The 23075-nt window shown below is 54.6% G+C and overlaps 7 protein-coding genes across 7 annotated transcripts; 3 read left to right on the forward strand and 4 right to left on the reverse strand.

The window, feature by feature from the left end:
- Positions 1-311: 311 nt before the first annotated feature.
- On the reverse strand, positions 312-2971 carry INS49_001167 (uncharacterized protein; the record flags this gene model as incomplete). Its single annotated transcript, XM_043162000.1, has 2 exons — positions 312-2523; positions 2703-2971. The coding sequence occupies 2 exons, from the start codon at positions 2969-2971 to the stop codon at positions 312-314; spliced, it is 2481 nt and encodes an 826-aa protein (XP_043030506.1).
- A 1556-nt stretch (positions 2972-4527) lies between these two features.
- INS49_001168 (uncharacterized protein) lies at positions 4528-6187 on the forward strand (the record flags this gene model as incomplete). The annotated part of the gene is made up of 4 exons (XM_043162001.1): positions 4528-4593; positions 4650-4812; positions 4867-5208; positions 5274-6187. 4 exons carry the CDS (start codon positions 4528-4530, stop codon positions 6185-6187), a joined length of 1485 nt encoding a protein of 494 aa, XP_043030507.1.
- Positions 6188-6495: 308 nt separating this feature from the next.
- INS49_001169 (uncharacterized protein) lies at positions 6496-7035 on the reverse strand (the record flags this gene model as incomplete). Its single annotated transcript, XM_043162002.1, has 1 exon — positions 6496-7035. One exon carries the CDS (start codon positions 7033-7035, stop codon positions 6496-6498), a length of 540 nt encoding a protein of 179 aa, XP_043030508.1.
- A 1799-nt stretch (positions 7036-8834) lies between these two features.
- On the forward strand, positions 8835-10074 carry INS49_001170 (uncharacterized protein; the record flags this gene model as incomplete). The annotated part of the gene is made up of 2 exons (XM_043162003.1): positions 8835-9254; positions 9733-10074. 2 exons carry the CDS (start codon positions 8835-8837, stop codon positions 10072-10074), a joined length of 762 nt encoding a protein of 253 aa, XP_043030509.1.
- A 2918-nt stretch (positions 10075-12992) lies between these two features.
- INS49_001171 (uncharacterized protein) lies at positions 12993-15769 on the reverse strand (the record flags this gene model as incomplete). The annotated part of the gene is made up of 4 exons (XM_043162004.1): positions 12993-13092; positions 13160-14838; positions 14913-15232; positions 15280-15769. The coding sequence occupies 4 exons, from the start codon at positions 15767-15769 to the stop codon at positions 12993-12995; spliced, it is 2589 nt and encodes an 862-aa protein (XP_043030510.1).
- Positions 15770-16540: 771 nt separating this feature from the next.
- On the forward strand, positions 16541-17731 carry INS49_001172 (uncharacterized protein; the record flags this gene model as incomplete). The annotated part of the gene is made up of 1 exon (XM_043162005.1): positions 16541-17731. One exon carries the CDS (start codon positions 16541-16543, stop codon positions 17729-17731), a length of 1191 nt encoding a protein of 396 aa, XP_043030511.1.
- A 578-nt stretch (positions 17732-18309) lies between these two features.
- Positions 18310-22509, reverse strand: INS49_001173 (uncharacterized protein; the record flags this gene model as incomplete). The annotated part of the gene is made up of 1 exon (XM_043162006.1): positions 18310-22509. The coding sequence occupies one exon, from the start codon at positions 22507-22509 to the stop codon at positions 18310-18312; it is 4200 nt and encodes a 1399-aa protein (XP_043030512.1).
- Between the last annotated feature and the right edge of the window lie 566 nt (positions 22510-23075).

Raw genomic sequence — 23075 nt, forward strand, 5'->3', positions numbered from 1 at the left:
CCTGGACAGACCTGACACGTCTACTCAGTATCTGCCCAGTGAACAGTCTTGCGCTAGACACCTATACCTCCTGTATATGTGGCGCTGTAACTGCGCCAGTACAGTGGTGCTTGTGCCTTTGATACGTAGGGGAGACAAGAATGTTGGGAGGAGACTGGGACCTGCGACGTTAGAGCTGATCTATCAGCCAAGTCTGGTGTGGGTAAAGAGTAATCCCGGGCGACAGGCAAAGACGGCAGACATTAATTTACAAGGCGGCTTCCGATCCCAGTCCGAGGTGTTACAAATGTGGTTATAGGGTCATGGAGGACTCAGTCATCTTCAGCAATGCTTTTTAGAATTCTACGCCCATTATCTGTATACAGCCGCTTCAAGCAGCAGGGGCGGCAGCTTTCTTCTTCTTCTTGGAGTGACCACCACGACCACCCGGCCCCGGGAGGGGCCTCGCGGAGCCAGCGCGCCACAGCCGAGGCGCGCTCTGTCAGGATGGGGTACTCGCGGCCCTCGTCCATGGCCCAGCGGCGGTGCGCCGTTCCGGGCGAGGGGGCGCGGCCGCTGGAGGACGACGAGGACGGGGCCTTGTCGCTGCCCGGTTCATGTGGGGCCGGCGAGGCGGGCTTGGACCCGCCGTTGGCGACTGGGACGATGGCGCCGTTGGCTTCGCCGCTGCCGTCCATTCGCTCCGCCCTCAGGTCATCCTCGGCCCGCTTCCGGTGCGCGCTGATTGCCGCGCGAAGCGTCGCCTCGTCGCCGACGCGGTCGTCTTCGATGGCTCGCATCAAGGCCTGCTGGTTGATCCTTTCACGGTCCTCGTCGTCGATGTCCTTCTTGACTTCTCTCACCGCCTCAGGCGCGGGCAGGGCCTTCTGGCCTTGCTTAGAACTGGGATTGGGGCCGTTGTTCTGGGAGCTCTGCCCGGGGTACAGCGGCGCAGCTGCGCACAGGCTTTCCCACGGCACCGCCAGGCCGATCCAGTTCTCGCCTCTACGGAGGACCTCGATCCAATCTGCGCGTGCTGGGCTCCGACTCGCCTGGAACATCGGGTAGCCGTCTGCGAGCCGGGCGAGGCGCGCAACCATGTACGCGTGACGTTGCAGTTCCTTTGTTGAGGTCTGCACGAGAACGTGACACAGGAGCAGAGCATGCAGCGCGTCTGTCATGAGTGGGTGGTATGTCACCAGCTCCATGGTCGTCCCAACATATGTCGCCTCAATGCCTGGTTCCGGTCCCGCCAACGTGACGTCCGTAGGAGGGTAAGGTGGTAGGTCCGCTGGAGGCGTCGCGGCGAAGAGCTCATTCAGTGTATAAACGGTGTGGGCGATTCCACCACTAGGAGAATCACTGCGTATGTGAGAAGCTGGCCGCCTGCCTTTGTTCTTTCCGGCCTTCACCTTCCTCGTGAAGTCCTCGGCGATATCTGTGGGCAGATTTGGTGAGTAGTCAAAGTTGGACAGGTAGGCCATGTAGTCCCGAAGCGCCTTCTTGGCATTGGACTTGACGAACTTTCTGGCCTCAAGCACGCGCCTCTGCGACTCTTTCTCTGCCGAAGTGAGCTCGGGGGGTAGCGCATCCGTTGCGGGCGTTGAGGTTCCTGACCCAGCCCCATCTCCCACGTCTGCTTGGTCTCCAAGACCGTCTGTCGGCTGTGCGATGTTCTCGCTCTCCGGGTCTTTTGACTTAGCGGCCGTCGGTATGGGTAGTAGGGCCTCATTCACATGTAAACAAGCTATGCTGAGATAGACACCGGCGCGTGCAAATAGGAGTTGTATCTCCAGGCTGCTTGGCTGCTGATCCTCGTCTAGTTTGACGTCCAGCCGCCGCCCGCCAGGCTCGACTACTTGGAGTTGCCTCGACTTACCGGCCATGCTGTGGGCCTTGTGTGCCCGGAACACCTGCAGGGCCTCCGTCAAGTCCCTGGCGGCACCATCATAGTCCTCCTTGAAGACGCGCACGGTCGCCCGTGTCCTTAGGGGTTCGCCTTCGGACTGTTGTCCTGATATCACGTCGTCTAAGGTGTCCAAGCTTGTCGATTCGGCCAGCTGGCGGCTGGGGATCTTTTCATGGAAAAAGTGCACGTACTTAGCATCCAGATTGTTGGGGTCCCTCTTCAACACCAAACTCGCGACGTCCTCAAGGGCCGATGCGCTCTGCATTGTGGCCACACTACATGCTATTTCGTCGAGTCGATATGCCCTGGCCAGTTTCTGGGTCGCCTGCTCCCGTAATTTGTGCTTGCGCTCGGGGCTTAGCTTTGGCTGGTTCCCCCCGCCAAAGCCCAGCCCCAGGGCGGCAGCAGGGTGGGAGTTATTCAGGCTATTGAGGGATACGACGCCACTTGCGGCGCGGACAGCGAGGTCGGTCGCATCGTCGACGAGTCGGCGGATCTTGACCAGGTCGTAGAAGACGGCGGGGTCGATTGGGCGGGGGCGGGGCGTGTTGTAGTTGATGTTAACGAGGGTCTCGAGGATCTCGTGGGGAAGCTGCAGCCATGGCCCGTGAAAGGAAGAGATGTAACGCCAGTGTCTGTGGTTTCAATTGATCAGCAATTGGGCCTGGCGCATCGCGAGTGGTGGGGTTGTCAAGGGAGCGCCGCGCAAAGAGAAGGTAGCTTTGTCCCATCGCGAACGCCCCGCGCACGATGCGATGAGTCGAGCGCCACCTGCAAATGATGCGACAATGAGCAATAGGAAGGCACGACTGACTTGTTCCGACATATGATGAGGGCAGGAGAAGCTGGCGGCTGGGGCACTGCGGGCGCAGCGGCCCTAGGCCTTGAATTGGATCCGGTGCTGGCGCTGGTGTTGTTGGTGTTGGTGTTGGTGTTGGTGGCGGTGGTTGTGACAACGTCTTTCTTGGAGGCAGGGCCGGGCCCGTCCAGCCCCGGGCCAAGGGGCGCGACAATGCCGCCGCTGGGGTCGCCATTGCCCCCATCTGGGGGGTCCTTCCTCTGCTTGTTCTTCTTCCTGGCCATTCTCAAGTCAGATGGGAGCAGGAGCAAGAGCTCTGGGGCGCAGGCCGCGTCGAGGATCACAGGTGAAGAAAGCGTCCCGGGCGCATAGCTGCAGTAGCAGCAGTCGCACCAGCGGCAGTAGTAGCACCACTCGGTTGACCGACGTTGGATTTCGGAGGTGCCACCCAGAAAAAAATCGGAGTCGCGGTTTGTCCCTGGAACACGCCGTCGAAGCTTTCGGCAAGGCGCATCGCTTAGCACCTTACCGACGCCGGGTGACGCCTTGCCGGGGACGAGTTAGTGCTCTATATGCTTGATGCGCCCTCCCGTTGGCGCAGGTACTCAGCCGCGCACATCTGGCTGCCGAGCTGCGTGCTGCTCGCTCGCATTCTCCTGTCGACTTCCAACGGTCTAGTCTAACACAACGTCGCCCAGCTGCTCGGCACGCAAGCGCCACAGGAGCCCGGGGGCTACTGCAATTGCGGCCGCCCAGTCTTTGCTGGAAAACAACATTTTGTTGGCCCTTGTGGTCGGACATGGACTCTCACCGGCTGCCACTGACAGACCACTGACCGATCATCCATCGAAAGCAGGGCGGGAGCGCAATCTTATGTTGCAACAAGACTAGCGGAGGACGACATGGGGGACATCTGACCCGAAGAGCACTGTATGTCTTGCCATGATACAATCTCCTGTGCAGTGTCTTGGAAGATGATGACGTGCAGGGCATTATGGGCTAAATACTTTTGCCTGTCTGCTCATATGGAATATCGAGTGTCTGTCTGTATCCCCGTAACCCCTGCGAGGTGTGCTCACCCCGGCACCGTCGGGTGCAAGCTGAGAGACATGTGCGTGCGGCCTTTGGCATGCCATTCAACGCCGTTCCATGCGCTTCTTTCCTGTGCATGTGTGTGTTACTGCTTGATTTCACCTGTGCATACTGCGACCTGCTCACCGTGGCGAGCTTCCTTGACGGCGCAGCTGCGCATGCGTCAATCGGCGACAGGTCCCAACAGGAAGGTCCTTGGTGGAACAACCCGCCAGATCTGGCCATGCAAGATGCTGTCAGAAGAAAGAAGAAGGGTGGACGGGAAATGAGGGCATAGGCTCCAGCTTGAATGTTGATCCTTTGATGCAGGCACAGTCCTTCCCCGTCCACAACAGTTGGCCGGCTCCGCGTCGGTTCCGGTCACTAACGCATGCGACCCAGACAAATCTCCCCCCTTTGCATCCTGCAGCACGGGTGCGAGAGAGAGCCCGGCATCTGCCATAATCGCGGACCAGCTGGTTGGGTCGTCGCCATCATGGCCACCGGCCTGCAGCCTCCTAAGCCCAGTGGCGTGAGATAGCCCATGCAGTCCTCGGCCCTGCTGCTTTGGAGCTGACAGCTGCGACGTGGACTGTCTCCACCGACTGCCTCCCCGTGTCACCGTGGTGAATGAGTAGCAGGGTGACGGGGAGGGGCATCAGCCCGACTATATAAGAGCGATGCTACTCCCTCGCGCCCGTTGACTCGCGACACCTGGCCGTCATTTATCCCCCTCCCCTGTGCCCCGGCTCCTCCTACCACAGGCAGAATGTCCCCAATCCTCCAGCTCAGGACCCTGTCTCCAAGCAGCATCTGTCTCCTTGGATTGGCCACCGTGAGTGCCTCCCATCAACCCCTGCTGTCGCGGGCCGCAGTTGACAATCCGGGCAGGTTACGATATATGTCCTGGCGAAATGTGCACATCTGCTCTTCTTCCACCCCCTCGCCAAGTATCCCGGTCCAAAACTTGCCGCTGTTACACAGCTCTGGCAAATATGGCTTTCCTTCACCGGTCGACAGTGCTTCGTCATGACGGATCTCCATCGAAAGTATGGTGTGTTGGCCTCCCCTCCACCTGGCGCTGCCGCGGACTGACCTGTCTCCTCAGGCGATGTGGTACGCGTGGGCCCCAACTCCCTGTCCTTCTCAACGCCACAATCGTACCGTGATATATATGGCCACGTGACACACGGTAAGAAGAGGTTTCTCAAGAACAAATGGTACGAGGCCGACGAGCCGCGCATTGTTAGGGTCCGTGATCCGGTGGTACACGCCGAGCAGAGGAGGACCCTCTCGCACGCCTTCAGCGCCCATGCCCTTCGGGACCAGGAGGACGTTGTCCACCATTACGTGGATCTCCTTCTGAAGCAGCTCAATTCGCTTGGGGCCGGTGGCAAGATAGCTGTGAACGCCACAGAGGTCTGGAATTGGCTTACTTTCGATGTCATCGGTAAGACTCCCCCGTGACTGACACTGCTTTTCTCACCAGACCCCAATTTCTGACCTGTCGCGCAGGAGACTTGGCGTTCGGCGAGCCCTTTGGCTGCCTCTCTGGGGGCTCAAGCCACGAAGTCAGCGTCAACTTCGACTACCTCATGTACTCTGCAGGGCGAAGAGCAGCTCGCAACCTAGGTCCTGTATTGGGTGGTCTCTTCCTCCGCTGGTGCTTCTCGAAACGCATGATCGAGAACCATGACGAGCACATAAGAATAAGCAAGGACAAAGCAAAGAGGCGCATGGACCGCGGCAGCCTGGGCCGGTACGACTTCTTCGACCACCTCATCAAGAATGGAACCCTGACGGAGGACGCTTTAATGGGCAACGCAGACACACTGATCATCGCCGGCTCAGAGACCACTGCTACAGCCCTGTCGGGCCTCACTTGGTACCTGCTCAACAACCCGTCTTGTCTCAGACAACTCACCGATGAGATTCGCGGAGCATTCAACTCCCCCGACGAAATCACTGGTGACGCCACCGCCGCACTACCATACCTCCACGGCTGTATAGAGGAGGGGCTTCGAGTATTCCCACCCCTGGCGTTCGGCCTGCCACGCGACTGCCCCGGCGCGGTCATTGACGGCCACTTCATTCCCGAGGGAACAATTGTGGCCAACGAGAACTACGCTATGACATTCGACCCGAGATACTGGGTTGATCCCACATCGTTCAGGCCGGAGCGCTGGATCGGCGAGGGCTTCGCCGGGGACGATAAGCGCGCGTTCCAGCCCTTCTCAAGCGGGCCAAGGGGATGTTTAGGCATTAACCTTGCGTATCTGGAGATGCGAGTCTCGGTGGCGAAGTTGCTGTGGGCTTTTGATCTCGAGTCCGCTTCGGACGTTCAGGATTGGAATAGTGCTTGCAAGAATCACATCCTGTGGAAGAAGCCGGATCTGAACGTCAGGTTTCATCCGCGCGCGGCTGTCTGAATCCAGCTTCGGGCTGGACTCTAGGATGAAGCTAAGGGACACGAGATTGGACGGAAAAGTGTATATTAGGTGGTGCGCAAAACCAAAAGAGCGTAGGGGACTTCGAAGTTGTGTATTATTTGTCATTCGCACTGAGCTATGCCGTCGAATTCTGCTCTCTGTACTTAGAGTCCTCGCAGTACGGTACCTCCTCCACGTCAAAGTATCATGTAATACCCCTCTGCCAAAGCCCTCACGAAACCCAGACTCCCAGTGGTATCCCCCAACTCCTCTTCACGGTCTGTCCCAGCGAACATGTCCCGCATCCCTTAGGCCGTGCCCAGGGGCAGGTCTCCCGGCCTTCCATTGACAGTGTTGAAGACGGCGACCTTGTCGTGGGTGATATCGCCCTTCTCCGCCTGACGCACCATCGCCAGGTCGAACAGGGCCAGCTTCTGCCCGCCGGCGAGGCCCTGGAGGAAGTCTCTCAGCTCGTCGCCGCTCGACACCATGATGAACCACTCCGGGCGGGACACGCCGTAGCGCCCCGCGTCCGCCGACATCCTGGCCCAGCTCTGCGCCAGCTCGCCCCGCAGGGCCTGTTTGTGGCGGCGGTACCAGGCCTTGAAGGCGTGGCGGTTTCGGCGGTTGAGGAGGCCGACCTCGCTGATCATTCGTTCGGTGGCGGTGTCGCCGGCCGCCTGTCTGCGTCGGCGCCGTCCCTGGGTATCTCGGGCGGCGTGTTGGGCGGCGTGGTTATTGGTTTGGGATTGGTGAGACGCTGCCGCTTGCTGGAGCTGCTGGGCAAGGTGGAGTCTTTGGAGATGTTGGAGTCTCTGGAGCTCTTCGTTGGTGAGGTTGAAGGCCATGGTGAGTGTTTCTGTCGGAGTGAAGAGGGGAGGGGAATTCGAAGAGATGAGAATGAATGAAGAGGGCTGTTGGGTATTACGAGTCGATCAAGGGTTGAATTATGGCAGCCAGTGCCAGATAGTCGTAGCTGGTCAAGAGAAGAATTAAGTCAGATTGTAATCGTCGTCGAGCTTGAATGGTCTAATTCGTTACTTTTTGAGAAGTTGTTGCTGGTAAAGTTGCACATCAGTCGAGGTGGTCCAAAGTTTTCGGGTGGCTGGGAGGGCAGCTTTTCGGATCAGGTCCAAACAGGCAAGTTAGAAACATTCAAGCTCTGCTCGTCTAAAGGAGATGGGAGGAAGACCTGCCTCAGATTGCAAATGATAAGGGCATCAGGGACGGAGGTAGAACCACTCTGACTACGAATTCTCATGCTTCAAATTCAACGGTGGGTATATTTATGCTTTCTTTTAGGTTCACCACTACTCACGTATTTACAAAGTATCTTAGCCCTCGAAATATCGCCAAGGTGATCAATGTTGCCTGTCCGCGAGCAGCCCTCGTCTAGGCCATTGGAAACCTCTGCGCTGGAATACAGTAAAACACAACCAGGCCTTTTAATACCATAATACTGGCAATCGACACACCGTACGTGGTCGTGGCTCATCTTAATACTCTGAGGTTTATCATCACGGAGTGCTCTCTTTTTCAAGAGGACAGGGTGGATGAGTTGACCAACGTCTAAGAGTTGTCCTCTGTCAAGCTGTCTCTGACAAGTTGCCATAGATACAGGCGACATACTGCCAATTGCCTCATTCAGTCAGCGACTATATTTCGTTTGCAATGAAACCAGCTGCTCTCAGGTTTGTGTGAAATGCAAACAAAGCCTGCGTTTGATACTGTTACACTTCCGACCAACTCGTCCTGGTAAGTAAAACCAGGGCAGCTTCACTGCCCAAGCACTTGGGGATTCAGCACAAATCCATCAATTCTCTGTGTGTCGTTTCATGAGTGAATAACTCACATTTATTGTACAAGATTCTGCGTCCTTCGGGCGCCGCCGCCGCCGCCGTGATACGGTGAATAGTTACATTCACTCAACCCTCCAGTCACAGACCACTCTAACCACTATTTATAGCCCACAGGACAACCCATTCGATCTATTCCTTTCCTTTCCTCTTCGGTACTTGCAACACAGCCAGCCACATTTTTCCTCATTTCGCAGATCACCACAGCTGCTGTCATCATCACCAGTGCAACTCCTCTTCCCACGTCCTCTTGCGCTGTCGCCGCCGATTATGTCAAACGCATTGGAGGCAGCCTCCACAGGGGAGGACTCATCCTCCACGAGGCCCGCCCTTCCAATCTCGCAGCCTGCCTCTTCGTTCGAGGAGCTGCCAATCGAGATACACATCATGATTCTGCAGCAGATGGCCTCTCCTCAAGACCTCTATGCGGCCCTGCGTGCTGGCCCGATCGCCCTAGGCGCATTCCTGAGCAGCCGCGAGACCATTCTTGCTTCCGTTCTCGAGCGCCATATCTCACCGGAAATCTTCTGCCATTAAGTGGCAGTATTGACTGCCCCGAACTACGCCGACTTCAATTTCGTGGCCCCTTTGTATGTCAGCCTCTCTCGTTTCACTAATCCACCTCGAGCGGGCAATATCGAAACAGCGCGCCGGACCGGGGATACGACGCCAACGATCCCTACGACGTCAACGATTGTGAGGAGCTTCGGTGGGAGGAATGGCGCTGTTTGGCAGTCGGATTCTACAAACACGAAATCGACATTGCCAACCGTGCTCGACCAGGCGGCCCTATGGGTGAAGAGCACCGCTGGTTCACACCCGGGACAAGCCGAGTCCCTACAGAGAAGGAGACCGAGGTTTTCAAGCAGCGCGTTCAGTCTCTCGCCGTCATGTATGGCACAGTCGAGCGATTCGTGAAAGACATACGGGCCTTTTCATTCAACACCGCACAGGGCCAGCAGGAGAGCCTCCAGAAGCTCGACTTCTCGAACCCTCCAGATGACCCAACGCGATGGCCATCTCTTTCTGCCAGCGAGCAAATTAGACTACATCGAGGTCTCTCAAGATACGAATTATGCTGCCGGCTGCTCGGCACTCCCTTCATGTTGAGAAACTGCACTGCTTTCAACGTTGGAGGATACTCTGATGATGACCCTCACTGGATCGTCAAGGAGCTCATGCCGTCATGGGAATTGCAAGAGATTGTTGCGGTACGCGCATACGTTCAATAAAAAGAAGTACGAACTCCTACACCTGAACGTCCAGAGCGAGTTCCTAGTCGACGTCCATAGATTGGGCAGGGGATCGCGCGGCTCGGCTCCAGAGGTCGTGAATGATGCCGCGTACAAGCAGCTCCCAGTCCCCACGAGTGAGGAGCCGCAGTGTCCTACCCATATCTCGTGGAGTGGCTTGGGCACTATCATGGGACCATCAGTACATTGGGTTGATGGTATGAGCCGCCTTGGCTTGGTAGTCCTTCAGAATATCTTACGGTCGGACGCTGGAGGCAGACCCGAGTTGCATGGCGCTGTGGTGAATTGGGCGGATTCCCGACCCCACAGATGCTGGCTCAACCCCCACGAGTTCATCAGTTATTCTGATTGGATCTATCCTGAGAGCCGACGGCGTGGGCGGGCGACGATGCCACTCAAAGGCGCCAACTCTGTCTTTCTTGCCGCGCAAAATCAGAGAGGCACACTGTGTGAGGACAACAGCGACGAGAGCTTGGACCGTGGCGCAATAAAGCTGCAGGAGCTCGGCTGGGTATACTGGGAGGATCCCACCCGGATCTCATCACTACGTCTGCCTCGTGATGACGACGGCAAGCGACGTCCTGAGTACCAGTTGGCTCGGCACTTCGCCGACGACGTTGGCAGACCGGTTCGCTACGAAGTCGACGGGCGTCTTGACCAAGTCAAGGGAGTTCATATCACGACCGAGAACTGGAACAATATCATTGTTCCAGAGTATGGGTTTCGAGCCCCTGATGGAGCCATGGACTCCACCTGGATTGAGGATATATTTGCTTGACCACTGGTAGACCCACCCATCTTTGAATTCCACCCTGCCATCATCAGCATCGATCATGTTGATTAAGCACTGTCATCGTGTCTGCGGTTTTCCATACTGCTTTTGTCGTTGCTACCGAGGTCTTGTAGTCCTCAAATTTCTATCAGTATCTTACGAAAATCAACACAGCGCCGGGGCCAGACGATCCTCTGATCCAGATACCTACCTAGGTGGATAGCAGCTGAGTAGTCTGGGATCAAGATGTGGTATCAAATGAAAAGTCACAATGTGAAATCATCTGGGACATACAGGAACATGTTTAAGTCAAAAGTCTCCCTCAAGCATCTCACTTGTTCGCCAGTTGCGTCTTGGGGCAGACAATGTAGCTTATGGACTCCCTTTGGGGGGTGTGGAGGGGAGTGTTCCACATAGGCGAAATAATTGATGACCAGGAGCAAAAAAGGCAGGCACCGTCCCAAGGTTCCCACGTTCTGCATCGTCAGAGATCGTACGCAAATCACCCACTCTCCCCAGAGATTGTCGAAGAAATGCTGCCCAGCTGACACCAGGGCGGGAGTTGAACGGGTGACTACACAGGGTTCACGGAAATGATCTCGCATGGGATGGCGCAATAGAGTCCATAACCGCCACACCACAGAACCTTGGTTATAGTGGTTTGGCTTCATCCCAGTGTAAGGCGACTTGTGGCTTGCATGATGTTGCTCACCTGCTTGTAATCATCTCATCGCAAATGTTGGCAGCCTCTAGATTTAGCTGCACCCTTGCACCGTCCTGATGTCATGGCCAATTCACCAAGTTCACCCCATGCAAGTTAGGTGAATGTACGCTCTATGTGTCCATGTATATGCATGAGTGCTGACACGATGCCCTTGCGTCTGGCCATTGAGTCTGCGTGAGCAATGCATATCAGTGTTTTGGGGGAGGGGCATACGCATGGACGGCGATGGGAGGGAATGGTCTACAGATGATTGATCTCATGTGACCAGAAAGGAGGGGCCATGGAAAATAAATGATGATGGTATCTCCTCGAGGGGCAAAATGATCCTCATCGCCAACGATCGTGCGCAAATCTTCCCAGAAATGATGCCCGGGTGACCAAGGCGGGAATTGAAAGATGACTGCGCAGGGTTCACAGTCAGGGTCCCAACCCAAGAGAATGACCGCTACACCACAGAACCTTGAAATCAGTTGTTAAGATTCTTCAAGTGCAAGGTGACTTGTGCCTACCAGGGGGAGGGGGGGTTTTCGACTGGGTTACGCAATGCACTCATGTTTTGATATTTAATTAAAATTTTATCATTATAGCAAAATGCTAATAAAAGGCTATTAAAATACTATTAAAAGTAAATTATATTAAAGCTTTAAATTATATTAATATTAACTTTATATTAGTATTAACTATATATTAGCTAATATTATTATAATTTTATATTAAAAGCTTTAATTTAAACCTTATTAACTCCAAACCTATTTTTATTTTTAAATATTTCCATAATTCCATAAATCCTTTCATAATAAATAATTAAGCTAATAAAGAAGAAATAAGTAGTTAAGTTAAGGACGAAAAAAAAAAGTTTTTTTTTCCCCCTATATTAAGGGTTAACATTATATCACAGCATGTCAAGAATAAAACTATATTAGGAATGAGTATATATTAGTAATGTGTAAATAATGCAAGGCACACAAAAAAACATACTGTCAAAACCTTAATAGCATGTCACTATCATGTCACTATCCCATTGGCTTGCTTGCAGCACCAAAACGAAAACCCCCCCCTCCCCCTGGTAGGCCAGTGGATTGCATGGCGTTGGGCTGCATGTGTATGCCTTGGTGCGTAGCCAACGTGCTGCATAACTACATACCTCGGCAGACAGCACCCAGTAGCCGCACTGTCCCCAGGGAACTCGAAATTCCGATCAAGCTAATATGACGAAGAGAGAAAGCTTCATCCTCTATTTTGGGTAACAATTACTGGGAGGCTGACAGTATGTCGCATTGAGGAATGTGGCAGGGAGTGAAATCACAAGGCGAAGCGTGAACTTTCAGCGAACTGTGAACTAATAGAGAAGTTTTACGGATGAAAGGAGATCACTGATGCTAAACGGATTTGGAAGCCATCAATTGACGAGAATCTTAGACTACAGGGCGTGCTAAGCACAAATCACTTCCGCACGCAAACAAGATTGCATGTTTACATTCATCTGCAAGCAATCCGTAACGTTTCCTTTTCCTACGTCTATTGATACCTCATGAGAAGCTATGCAACAAGGTGAAATATCCCTTTTGGCCAACTTGTGGTGTCGTCTCCTGACAGCATGGATGTCTTTTCAAAGCAGCCAGAAACTCGGCGCTTGATAATCGGCTATAGCACACGCAAAAAGCACTTTTCAAGACCAAGACACACAAGATCAGTCCGATCTAAATACTGGACGTGCTGAAGCTCAAAATTACCAAACCAGTGCCACTCCAATGAGACACCAGCCTGGTATTGCTGACGGGATCAAGATGAACGATTTGGAGGGCACAGGGGCCTCTGCCAGATTCGTTGTAAAGCTGATGACAGGCTGTAGACATAGCAGCAACCAATCTCACTCGCACAGCCCTGACGACGTGGCGTGCGTCTCGAAGCTGACAGCCAAAATGCATTGACAACGGAGGTGATATCGTCCCAGATCTCTTGAGTTGCACCTTCTCTGGTCTAATACCACAAGAAGATTCTCTGATCAAGTGTTGTGATGAATGGTTCGTTCCTGGCATCTCGCCGCACAAAGACTGTTCGTCGTCGATTACAATCGATGGACAAGGTAGGGGGGGGGGAGCACATCAGATCAGGCCAAATAGCCGAAGACAGCCACTTTTCGTAGCACAGATGATCCTGAAGATGTAATGAAACAACTGAGTGTGGCCAATGCCTTTTTTCAGCCTTTGGTGACGAGGCCGTTGGCACCAGTTTCGACGACTTTGAATCCGGCCGCGTTGCCAGCACCTGCTGCAGCACGATCGTATGCAGCATCACTCCTGAACGATGCGTTAGTACCCCACGCCAACAACAATTGAGAAAGTATTGAGAGTGACTCCAACATACCTGTCGCATAGTATTTCCAAGTCCGTATCGCTGATGATGGTCTTATCACCGGAGAACTTGAACACCTCTCCATCCTTGAGGAGGAGGGATCGAAGCGTCTCCTTGTCCATATACTCGTTGAGGTCCTTCTTCTGTCCCATGTTTTTGAAGCTGCCCTTCTGAATCACGAGCTTCTCAAGACGACGTTTGGCATCAGCGCTCATGAGAAGCTCCTCCTCCACCGTGCCTTTTGTCGCCAGTCGATACACGATGACCGGTCGCTTTTGGCCAATCCGATGGGCACGATCCTGGGCCTGCAGATCCTGTTGGGGGTTCCAATCAGAATCAAACAGAATGACTGTGTCCGCGCTAGCGAGATTGATGCCTTGCCCTCCTGCACGTGTGGTCAGGATGAATACTTTGCACTCTGGGTTCGTGTTGAATTCCTCAATCTGAGCTTGACGTTCCGCTTGTGAGACGTTGCCACTTATGCGACAGGTTTTCCAGCCTCGAAGCTCGGCACAATAGTCCCAGAGTATGTCGAGCTGTGTCGAGAACTGAGAGAAGATCAGGACCTTGCTTCCTCTCTCGAAAAGCGCAGGAAGGAGGCGATCTAGCAGTAGCATCTTGCCCGACGAGGTGACAATGCTCTCATCAATATCCTCCGCATTATCCCACGGGTGGTAGAAGTTATGAGGCGAATTGCAAGTCAGCCGCAACTGCACTAGGTCGTTGCCGAGCTTTTTGCGTGAAATTTCCTTCTTAGCAAGCTCGAGCGTCGCTGCCCGCTCTATCTCCTCGGTAGATTCCGGAGTGCCTATGGTCTCGGCTTCGTCGTCTTCAGCAAATTCCTCTGCAAGTTTCGCCTCGAATTCGTCATCAGAGAGGTCGTCATCATCGGACTCATTCAGTCTCAGCGAGCGTCTGGTGACTTTGCGCCTCCTACCTCTAGCGGATTGAGCTGGAGTGGAGTTTGTCGTGATTCGCGCAGATTTTGGGGTCGAGACCTCCGATGTGGGTGGCTCCTTTCGCTTTGTGGCGTTGTTATTTGACTTGGCCGCGTTCTTAGCCGGCCTGCCTCGCTTTTTCGGCTGACCCATCAACAGTGAAAACGCATTCTTGCCAGAGAAGGTACACTTTCTAGTAGAATCATCATCGGCTTCTTTCTCCGTCTTAACGACACTCACGGATCTTGACGAGCTCGGGGTGGCTTTCCTAGACGTAGCCGGTGTATTCGTCGTACCCGTCAACCTCTCCACAACCTTTTGCTCGAGGTACGCTCTGGTATCTTCCTTTTTGTTTGTGATGACATTGTAGAGATCTGTCTGCTCCTTCGTCATTGGAGCATACAGGACGTACTCGCGTTTCTTTGGGAGGTAGTTTGCGACATCGGCTTTGACACGACGCAGAAGCAACGGCTGGAGCACCGTGTGAATCTTCTTCACCAGGTCCTGCTTGGTCTTGTCCTCAATAAATTGCTCTGTACCTTCCTCATCTTGGAGATCGCTGAAGTCGAACCACGTCTCAAATGCCTCCCAATCCGTGAAGATCCTGGGCATTAGAAAGTGGAGCAGCGACCATAGTTCCTTCAGGTTGTTCTGCAGAGGAGTGCCAGTGATGAGAAAACGAGTCGCACTGCGAAACTTGCAGATCTCCTGGAACAGACGAGCCTCGGCGTTCTTTAGACGGTGACCCTCATCCTACACCAAGATCAGCAATTGGTTCAGTAGCAGGAAGGTAGCACAGGAAGGTAGCAGGAAGGAGCGTGACTTACGACAATGATGAATTCCCATTGAATCCTAGACAAGGAAGAACTGTCTTTTATGACCATTTCGTAACTTGTACACACCACAGGAAATCGATTGGTCGGTTTGCCCATCTTGTCTAGATTGGGAAAGAGTTTCGTCTTGCGAAGGTTTTCCCGATCCTTCGGAGTACCATGGTACATGAGGACTGGAATAGAAGGAGCCCATTTTTGAAACTCAGCAATCCAATTCGACAAGGTACTGAGGGGTGCGATGATGAGGTGAGGTCCAAGGTAATTTTCCTGTTCGCGAAGCAGGCCAATGATGCCGATGGTCTGGATGGTTTTTCCTGTCTGGGTCAGTTTTCGCTTGGCATCGTGTTGCAGGAAAGCTTACCCAAGCCCATCTCGTCGGCCAGGATACCGCTCATGCCCTGTAAGCACACCTCGTACATCCAAGTAACCCCTTCTAACTGGTAGTCGCGCATTGTACCGCCCACCAGGCACTTGGGCTGTGTGGCCATTTGGAGGTCGTGATCACCAAGGGTCTTGCCATCAAGAGCGGTGCCAACTCGACCCAGGACATTGGTCTTGCCACGCAGGATGTCGGCAAAGGCCGCACTCTGCTTCAGAAGCTTGTCAAGTTCTTTCGCCTTTGCCTCCCGCTCGGCGTGAGTGACGGCTTTCTTTTTTCGCTTCAAGGACGCCTTGCGTTTTCTCTCGGCCTCCAGGTTTCGCTCCAGTGCTTTTGCCTCTTCGCGTTCGAAGTTGCCATCGGGGGCAAGTTCGTCCTTGGACGAATCAGTTGGTGGAGATGACGGGGGAGTGTTGTCGACCTGGCCGGCGGGAGACGCGCCATCGACGGACGAAGACGTGTCTACAGCCATTGCGAACGATTGGGACAAGCAGTTCAATTGTGATGTCGAGAGTGTCGGAGAGTTGACGCAGTCAAAGTTCAGGGGCGGTGGTGACGGAAACGGGCAGGTTTGCCACTGGCGCGGTTGACTTTGCCCGGTCGCGTTCGGAAGGCGAGGCGCAAACGCAAAATGCAAAGTGTAAAATGTGCTGTAAAGGTTGCGGTTCAGCTAAAAGACGATTTCAAAACGCAACAGAACACCGCGATCCCATATATAGTGCAAAAGAAAGAATGGGTTCAGCTAATTGAATTCATGGCTGTGGCGGGGAGGTGCGAAGTGGTGATTGAGGCAAGACACGGCAAAGAAAGGAATCAAAATGAATGACATAATGGAGTCCCTGCACGCGGCAGCAGCAAAAAAGCAGTACACTGTTCACGACGCGACCTCAACGCGTCGGGGCATGATTCTTTAATTGAAGCGGGCGGTGGACTTAGTCAGTGGACGGGGGGAGGGGTAGCTGGGACAGAGAGGGACTCAGTGGAGGATGAGGAGGGGCAGCTGCTGTGTCTGAAAATCCAGAGCTCACAAATTCGACTCATACCAGTTTTGCTGCAACCCCGCTACCACAGTCACCGCCACCACTACCACCAACTCACCAAGCAATTGAACTTCCAGAAGCTCGAGGTCTCGTCCTCAGCTCACCCAGCCGAACTGTGCTCCCTCCGGTTCGCTTGTCCAGCGCTTCGAAGCGTGTCGATCCCCCGCCAGTTCTCAGCAAGCACCTCGTTCGCAAACAGGATCATGGCCGCCATCGCATCCCAGTCCTACACTCCCACCGAGGAGGCCGAGATCCAGCAATGGCTCACCACCTCGGAACGGCTCAAGTCCCCAAGCGCAGAGTCCTCCTCCATCCTCGAGGCCCTCAACACCCATCTCGCCTCGCGCACCACCCTGCTCGGCACGAAGCCCTCCAAGGCCGACCTTGAGATCTACAACGTCCTCGCCCCCATCGTCAAGGGCTGGACACCCGAGCAGCGCACCGGTGAGAAGGGACACCCCAACATCGTGCGCCACGTCGACTTTGTGCAGAACTCGGCCCTGTTTGGCCTGAACGTCTCCGAGGCCGACAAGGTCAAGGTCGACGCCGAGGAGATCCTCTACGTGAAGCCGCCCGTCGACGTCAAGGCGGAGAAGGAGCGCCTCAAGAAGGAGAAGGCCGCCAAGGCTGCCGCCGAGGCGGGCGGGGAGCAGAAGACCCTCGTGGACCGCACCAAGGAGAAGGCCGCCGAGGTCAAGGACGCCGTGGTCAGCGCCGTCGCGGGCGAGGGCGGCAAGAAGAAGGAGAAGAAGGAGAAGCAGCCCAAGCAGCAGAAGCCCCCGCCCGCGCCCGCCGCGCCCCTGTCCCCCGCGCTGATCGACCTGCGCGTCGGCCACATCCTCAAGGCCATCAAGCACCCGGAGGCCGACTCACTATATGTCTCGACCATCGCCATGGGCGACCCCGCCGGCACGCCCGACACGGACGAGTACGAGGGCCAGGTCGTGCGGACCGTGTGCTCGGGCCTGAACGGCCTGGTGCCCCTCGAGGAGATGCAGGGCCGCAAGGTCGTCGTGGTGTGCAACCTGAAGCCCGTCAAGATGCGCGGCATCAAGTCATCCGCCATGGTGCTCGCCGCCAGCCCCAAGGTCAAGGAGGGCGAGGCCGACGACCACAAGGGCCCCGTCGAGCTGGTCAACCCGCCCGCGGAGGCCAAGGCCGGCGAGCGCGTCTACTTCGACGGCTGGAAGGGCGAGCCCGAGAAGCAGCTCAACCCCAAGAAGAAGGTCTGGGAGACGTTCCAGCCCGGCTTCACCACGACCGACGCCCTCGAGGTCGCGTTTGACGCTGGCGTTGTCGACCAGCTCGAGGGCAAGACCGGTCTTGGTAAGCTGCTTACAGAGGCTGGCGGCGTGTGTACAGTCAAGAGTCTGCAGAGCGCGACTGTCCGATAAACTGTTCTGTGTGGGATATGTGACAACTGGCCAGGACTTCGGGCTAGAGTCAACGCAGATAAGCGTAGAGATTTAGATAGAACCCGGCCAAAGTTATGACAGAATTGAGCAATCAGTCAACTTGCACAAAACATGACGGACCTACCGCTGAATCTCTTTGAGATTGCGTTGATTCTTGAGAGACTTGTAACTGCTAGAGGTTCGAATTCACATTGGTCGTGATTGCAGTGCAGTCCAACGTTCAAAACATCCATTTTTGAAGTGAACATTCAATGGACGGTTCAGCCACTCGACGCAACAGGTCGAGATTCATCAGCAATTTGGTGCTAGTTGGTCAAATAATGTGTCATTTCCCTTGAACGACAGGGTATATTTTGTGTGCATTGTACATGTGACACATACGTGACAATGTACATGCAATGCTGCCTCAATCCCTCCAGCTGCCCACTTGCTTGAACCATCAACGCCTAACCCATGCTGCCCCCCAAAAAGTCTAGCTTAGAACGCCGCCGAATGCCTGTTTTGACAGGGTGTGGTATGACACTCCCGCAGCACCTTTGCCCACTGCTCTGACCTCATCATGAAAAGAAGTACTCGCTGTCTCTCAAGCTCTTGACATCAAAGTCGCCCTTCGCGGGGATGTCGGGGAATGAGAGCGGGCTCCAAACTGGCGTGAGCTTTTTCACCTGCTGCTTTAGGGGCTTTGACCCTGTCAACTTCTCCTCAAAGTGTGACACAGTGGTGTAGAACTTCTTGAAGTCAGGCTCAGAAGTTGCGTCAGCCCCTGCCTCCGGCACCGTCTCACCATCCACCCCATCCAGATCCGCCTCCTCAACCCCTTCATCGGTATTTCCCATGGTGGCGCCTTTCGCTTTGGTGTTACTAGCGGACAGGTTTCCTAGCGTTGTGCCACCCATATCCTCCCTGGCAACCTCCTTCTCAGAGGCGAATTTCGAGAAGATTTGGCCCGGGGTGACCATTTTCTTGCCCTTCTTCCTATCCGCTTTGCGAGGGGAATTCAGCAGGTCGAGCCTTTTCTTCTCCATGAGTAGCTCGCTTCTCAGCGTAGATGACACATCCTTGTTGTCTCTGCGCCATTTTAGAATGGCCTTGCCCACATCCGACGTCACATCGACTTGTGCCATGTACAGGCCACCCCGGTAGCGGACCTCAAACTCCGAGGCTAAACGCTTGATCACGTCCTCACTATGGATACGGATGAATGCGTCGCGAAGGACGCGATTCATTGTGTCAACGTCGGCAGCATGGGTCCAGAAAGAGTCGTGCACCGCCGCAAATGTGAGCCCTAGTTCATCACACTCCAGCGCAGACAAGATCATGTGACTAGCATCGAGGGAGTGGATAAAGTTGGGTGGGAACGCTTGGAGTTGCTTGCGACGGTTTACAGGGTCGAATCGATCCGGCTTGTTGAGCACAAGGCTTTGCATGCAAGTTGAGATGACCGTGCTGCTGGTTTTCCGATATGGCTGGACAATCGGCATTCGAAGAGGTGTCGTCCAGATGATTGTTGACCGCATCATTGAGAGGATAGTGTCGGACGTGCTCTTGGCATGACCTGTCGTTGGCTGCTCGATCCCTTGTTCTTCGATCATTTTGAGCTGCTCAGCCGTTAGAGCACGGCATACCCGGCCCCCGATTTCTCCCAGCCAATACTGGATGTCGTGAGCCCCTCGGAACATCGTGGACAGCGCCTTGAAAATCTTTGTGGTCACGTAACTGGAAAGGAGCCCAGCATCGATGCCTGATTCTTTGCTCAGCTCGGGGTAGAGGGCATCGAGCTGCTTCAAAACCTGCTTCTTTGCTCCCGAGAAGGTCACACCGTAGACGTTGGTCATGACGGTCTGTTTGACAACCTTGCGCTTGATCTTCCCATGCAAGGCCTCCGCCATCTCATTGCCGCGCGCCATGTCCTCGTCGAGCTCCTTGATGACCAGGTCGGCCACGGCGCTATACACGTCAGCTGGTTTATCGCCTGGCACCAAGTTGACTTGACGAGCACCCCATGAGTCACCACCAAGGGCAGCGTAATGCTGCAGGCCGTTGCAGGTTCCATCCTGATGAACAGGAAGGTGCGAAATGAACTTGGTTGGGTCTGGAGACTCCAGCGCCGCAGTGAGCTCCATGCAAGCTGCGAGACACTGCCAAGGGTCTTCCGCTTCAAGCCACCATCTCTTGCCCTTCAGTGGATTGTGGGCAGAGTCGAAGATGTTGTTGAGGTTCTCCATGGCAAAAGACTCCCTGTCCTTCAGACTGGCTTTGTCGTAACCGTAAACGTTTGATAGATGCACTTTAAGCCACATCAGGCCTCGTTCACCGAGCTCTTTGCCTTTGGAAAAGCGAAGAAGGCCGCGGACATGATCCGCACCCATGTGGTTCAAGTACGGCGGGACAGGGTATGCCCTCCCCCGGAAATCAACATTGTGGGGGAAGAAAAACTCTTGGTCCCGGTATGCCCTTGCAATTTCCAGCTGGAAGTTCATGAAACAACGAACCGAGTGATATGCCTGCTTGAGATTTTGACCAGTCTTGATTTCCTTGATCCAATTGCGCCGCACGAGTGAGTCGCTGGAAGGCTCGGGCTCCTTAGGGACAGCGATCTGCGGGTGCAACGGTGGAATGTCGGCGACAGCTTCACCCGAGTTCCACACTTCAAGGAACACAGCCAATACAGGCCGATTGATCCGCCATGCTGTCCTTCCCAAAACATCCAAGCCTTTGGCAACCTGTTCCATGTCACCACGCGCGATGGCAGCTTCTGCGTATAGTCGTTGGTCTTTCTCGCCGGACTTAAGTCTGACCAGAGGTACTGGGGATTCCTGGTAGGCACCTTTTTCGAAACCAGTCCAGGGCAACGGCTCAACAACCATTGGCAGATGCCTTGCCAGGAAATCGCCTCGAGGTTCCTCGCGCAGCATCTCAGTCAATCGGGGATGTGGCATGATTGTACCTAGCCGTCTGCCCCGTCTGAACTGAGTAGTGCGCACCAGTCCGGGCTGTAGTGCGGTGATCCTCTGCTTGGTCTCGGGATGCTCACAGCTGACTGGTATTTTGAGCACTTCGGAAAGCGCCGAAAGCAACATTGCACCGATCTTCACCCTCATAGACACTGACCATGGGGCAATAATAGGTGGAGCAGTGTCAGAAAGGGGCTTCTCGGGAGTTGGCGCCGCTGACTTTTCAAACTGCGTCAATTCAGGCTTAGGACCTTGGTTGGCGTCCGCGCCTCCCATAGACTGGAGTTGCTTCATCAGCAGTCGATGTGCCTTAGCCTTCCGGGCCTCCTTTTGCTGTTGATCCGTACGCAACTTGGACTGGATGTCCTCTTCGACCATCTTCGCAATGTGGTTCAGCAGGCTGCTTGTCAAAATACCCCTGTCGGCGCCTGTGAAGGCGAGAGAGCTCATCGTGGTCATGATGGTGACTGCAGCTAGTCGGTCGGGCGTAGTCTGCAACAAGACAGGACCGTACATGCAGCGGTCCAACTCCTGTAACCCCTTCTTGGCCAGCTTCTCTGTCTCCGCGATTGCATCGAACTCTTTCTGAACGAGAGCTTTCAGGCTCTGATGCCATGACCAAATATGAGGATTCAGACCTGGCGCCGTCATGGACGTGGCAAGACCCCTCTGGCGCAGCGCTTCGTGCTCTTCCCGCCATCGTACCACGGCCACATCTATGCAGTCGCGCTCCAGACGTGATTGAAACTCCCGTCTCTCGTGTAAGGGAAGAGTCGAAATGTCGTAGCCATCTTTCATTTTCTGGAAGATATCAAGCGTAGCCATGATCGATTGGAGACCCATGCCTTTCTGGGGAGTTGGGAGTACCTCGGGCAAGGAGCCTGTGTCCCCGGAGGTTTCGACTGAGTCCCCAAAGTCAAGTGTGGCGTTGGGCAAGGCTTCTTCAAAATCGGAGGACTCTTCCGCCTTGTATTGTAATTTGATGTTGTACTCGGGATAGAATCTGGTAATGGTGGCAACGTCGGCGTCATTCAAGATCTCGTTGCAGTAAAGGACATTAAGACCTTGTTCTAGAGTCACCATTTCCATGTATCGCTTCACTAGTCTCTCCAATCTCGATGGGCCTTGCGAATTTTCGGTTGTGGGGGTGGTCAACAGAGAGGCTTTCAGCATGTAGGCGACTGTGTCGGGTGTTTGTGGCAATTTAGCACCGTGGATGTGCAGTTCATACCAGGCATGCAAGTCCTCAGCCTTGCCTAGCCCTGGGTTGGCCTTGAGCTCACTCAGACACGCCTCGAGATACCTGTTGTTCATGTCCATCAAGACCTCTGGGGTAGCCTGTCCCAGGGTTTCGACACGCGCCAGGACTGCTGCGGCCCTATCCAGCTTTCCGACATGCAGACAGGCGTCGAAGACCGGAAGGGCGGTTTCAAAGTCGCCCGGAATGCCCTGCTTATTCGTTTTCTGCACAGGGGGCGGACGCAAGGGCTCTGGGAGGATCGTGGTCATGGCCGGATCGAAATCCCTGAGTTCGTAAATGGATCTGGCAGTCGCGCCTTTGGCACTCATGGCATCGCCCACTACTGTGGCCAGCCCACGCTCAGGGGCGTAGGCCTGCGGACTGGCTGGAGATCTTCGCCATGACGGTGATGGAGAGCAAGTGGCGACGAGACGCTTGCTCGCAGGCAGAGCCGTCGCTTGGGTGGCGGGCATGCGGCATCGCGGCTCGGATAGGTTGGACAGTCGAGATATAGAACGGCCGAGTCGGCAGTTCTGCCTCGAGAAGGTTGTTCGGACGAGCATTTTTCAGAGGTGTAACAACGCGCACTGCACTGGGCAGTGGGCAGTGTACGAGAGGAGGGTCGGTGTGTCGTGTGCGATGCGACGATGGGGATTATGTGTGTGTGTGTACTGTAACAAACAGGGCGCCAATGGAAGGCCCGCCTGAGCAGAGGCAAGGTTAATTCTTCATTTGAAGGAGATAATGAGCTGCAGTCTGAAATACAGTCTATGGCAATGGTCTAGGGAGTTAAGTGAATCAAAAGGAGAGGTAAAGTGATGTATGGGAGAAGCGTGGCTGGTGCAGCAGAATTCGGAAAGAAAGTTTTTGTCATGGCTCATGGCGCGCCGACCAGACGTGGATGGGAGATAGGCCCTCTTATCAGTACCGTCATCGATTGGCTGTGCCTGGCAGGCAAGGACCCACACCACCCACCCGGACTACCACCGAGGACGCAAACTGCTCCAGTAGCAATAGAGAATGAGAGGAGAGCGTCGAGTCTGCTGATGAGCAAGAACAGTCCAGTCTCATATCATCAACTTCCCAACCAAAACAGTTCCCAAGTCTCAGCAGCTCATCACGCACAGAA

Source organism: Diaporthe citri (assembly GCF_014595645.1).
Source record: "Diaporthe citri strain NFHF-8-4 chromosome Unknown scaffold_1, whole genome shotgun sequence".
NCBI classification, from domain to species: domain Eukaryota; kingdom Fungi; phylum Ascomycota; class Sordariomycetes; order Diaporthales; family Diaporthaceae; genus Diaporthe; species Diaporthe citri.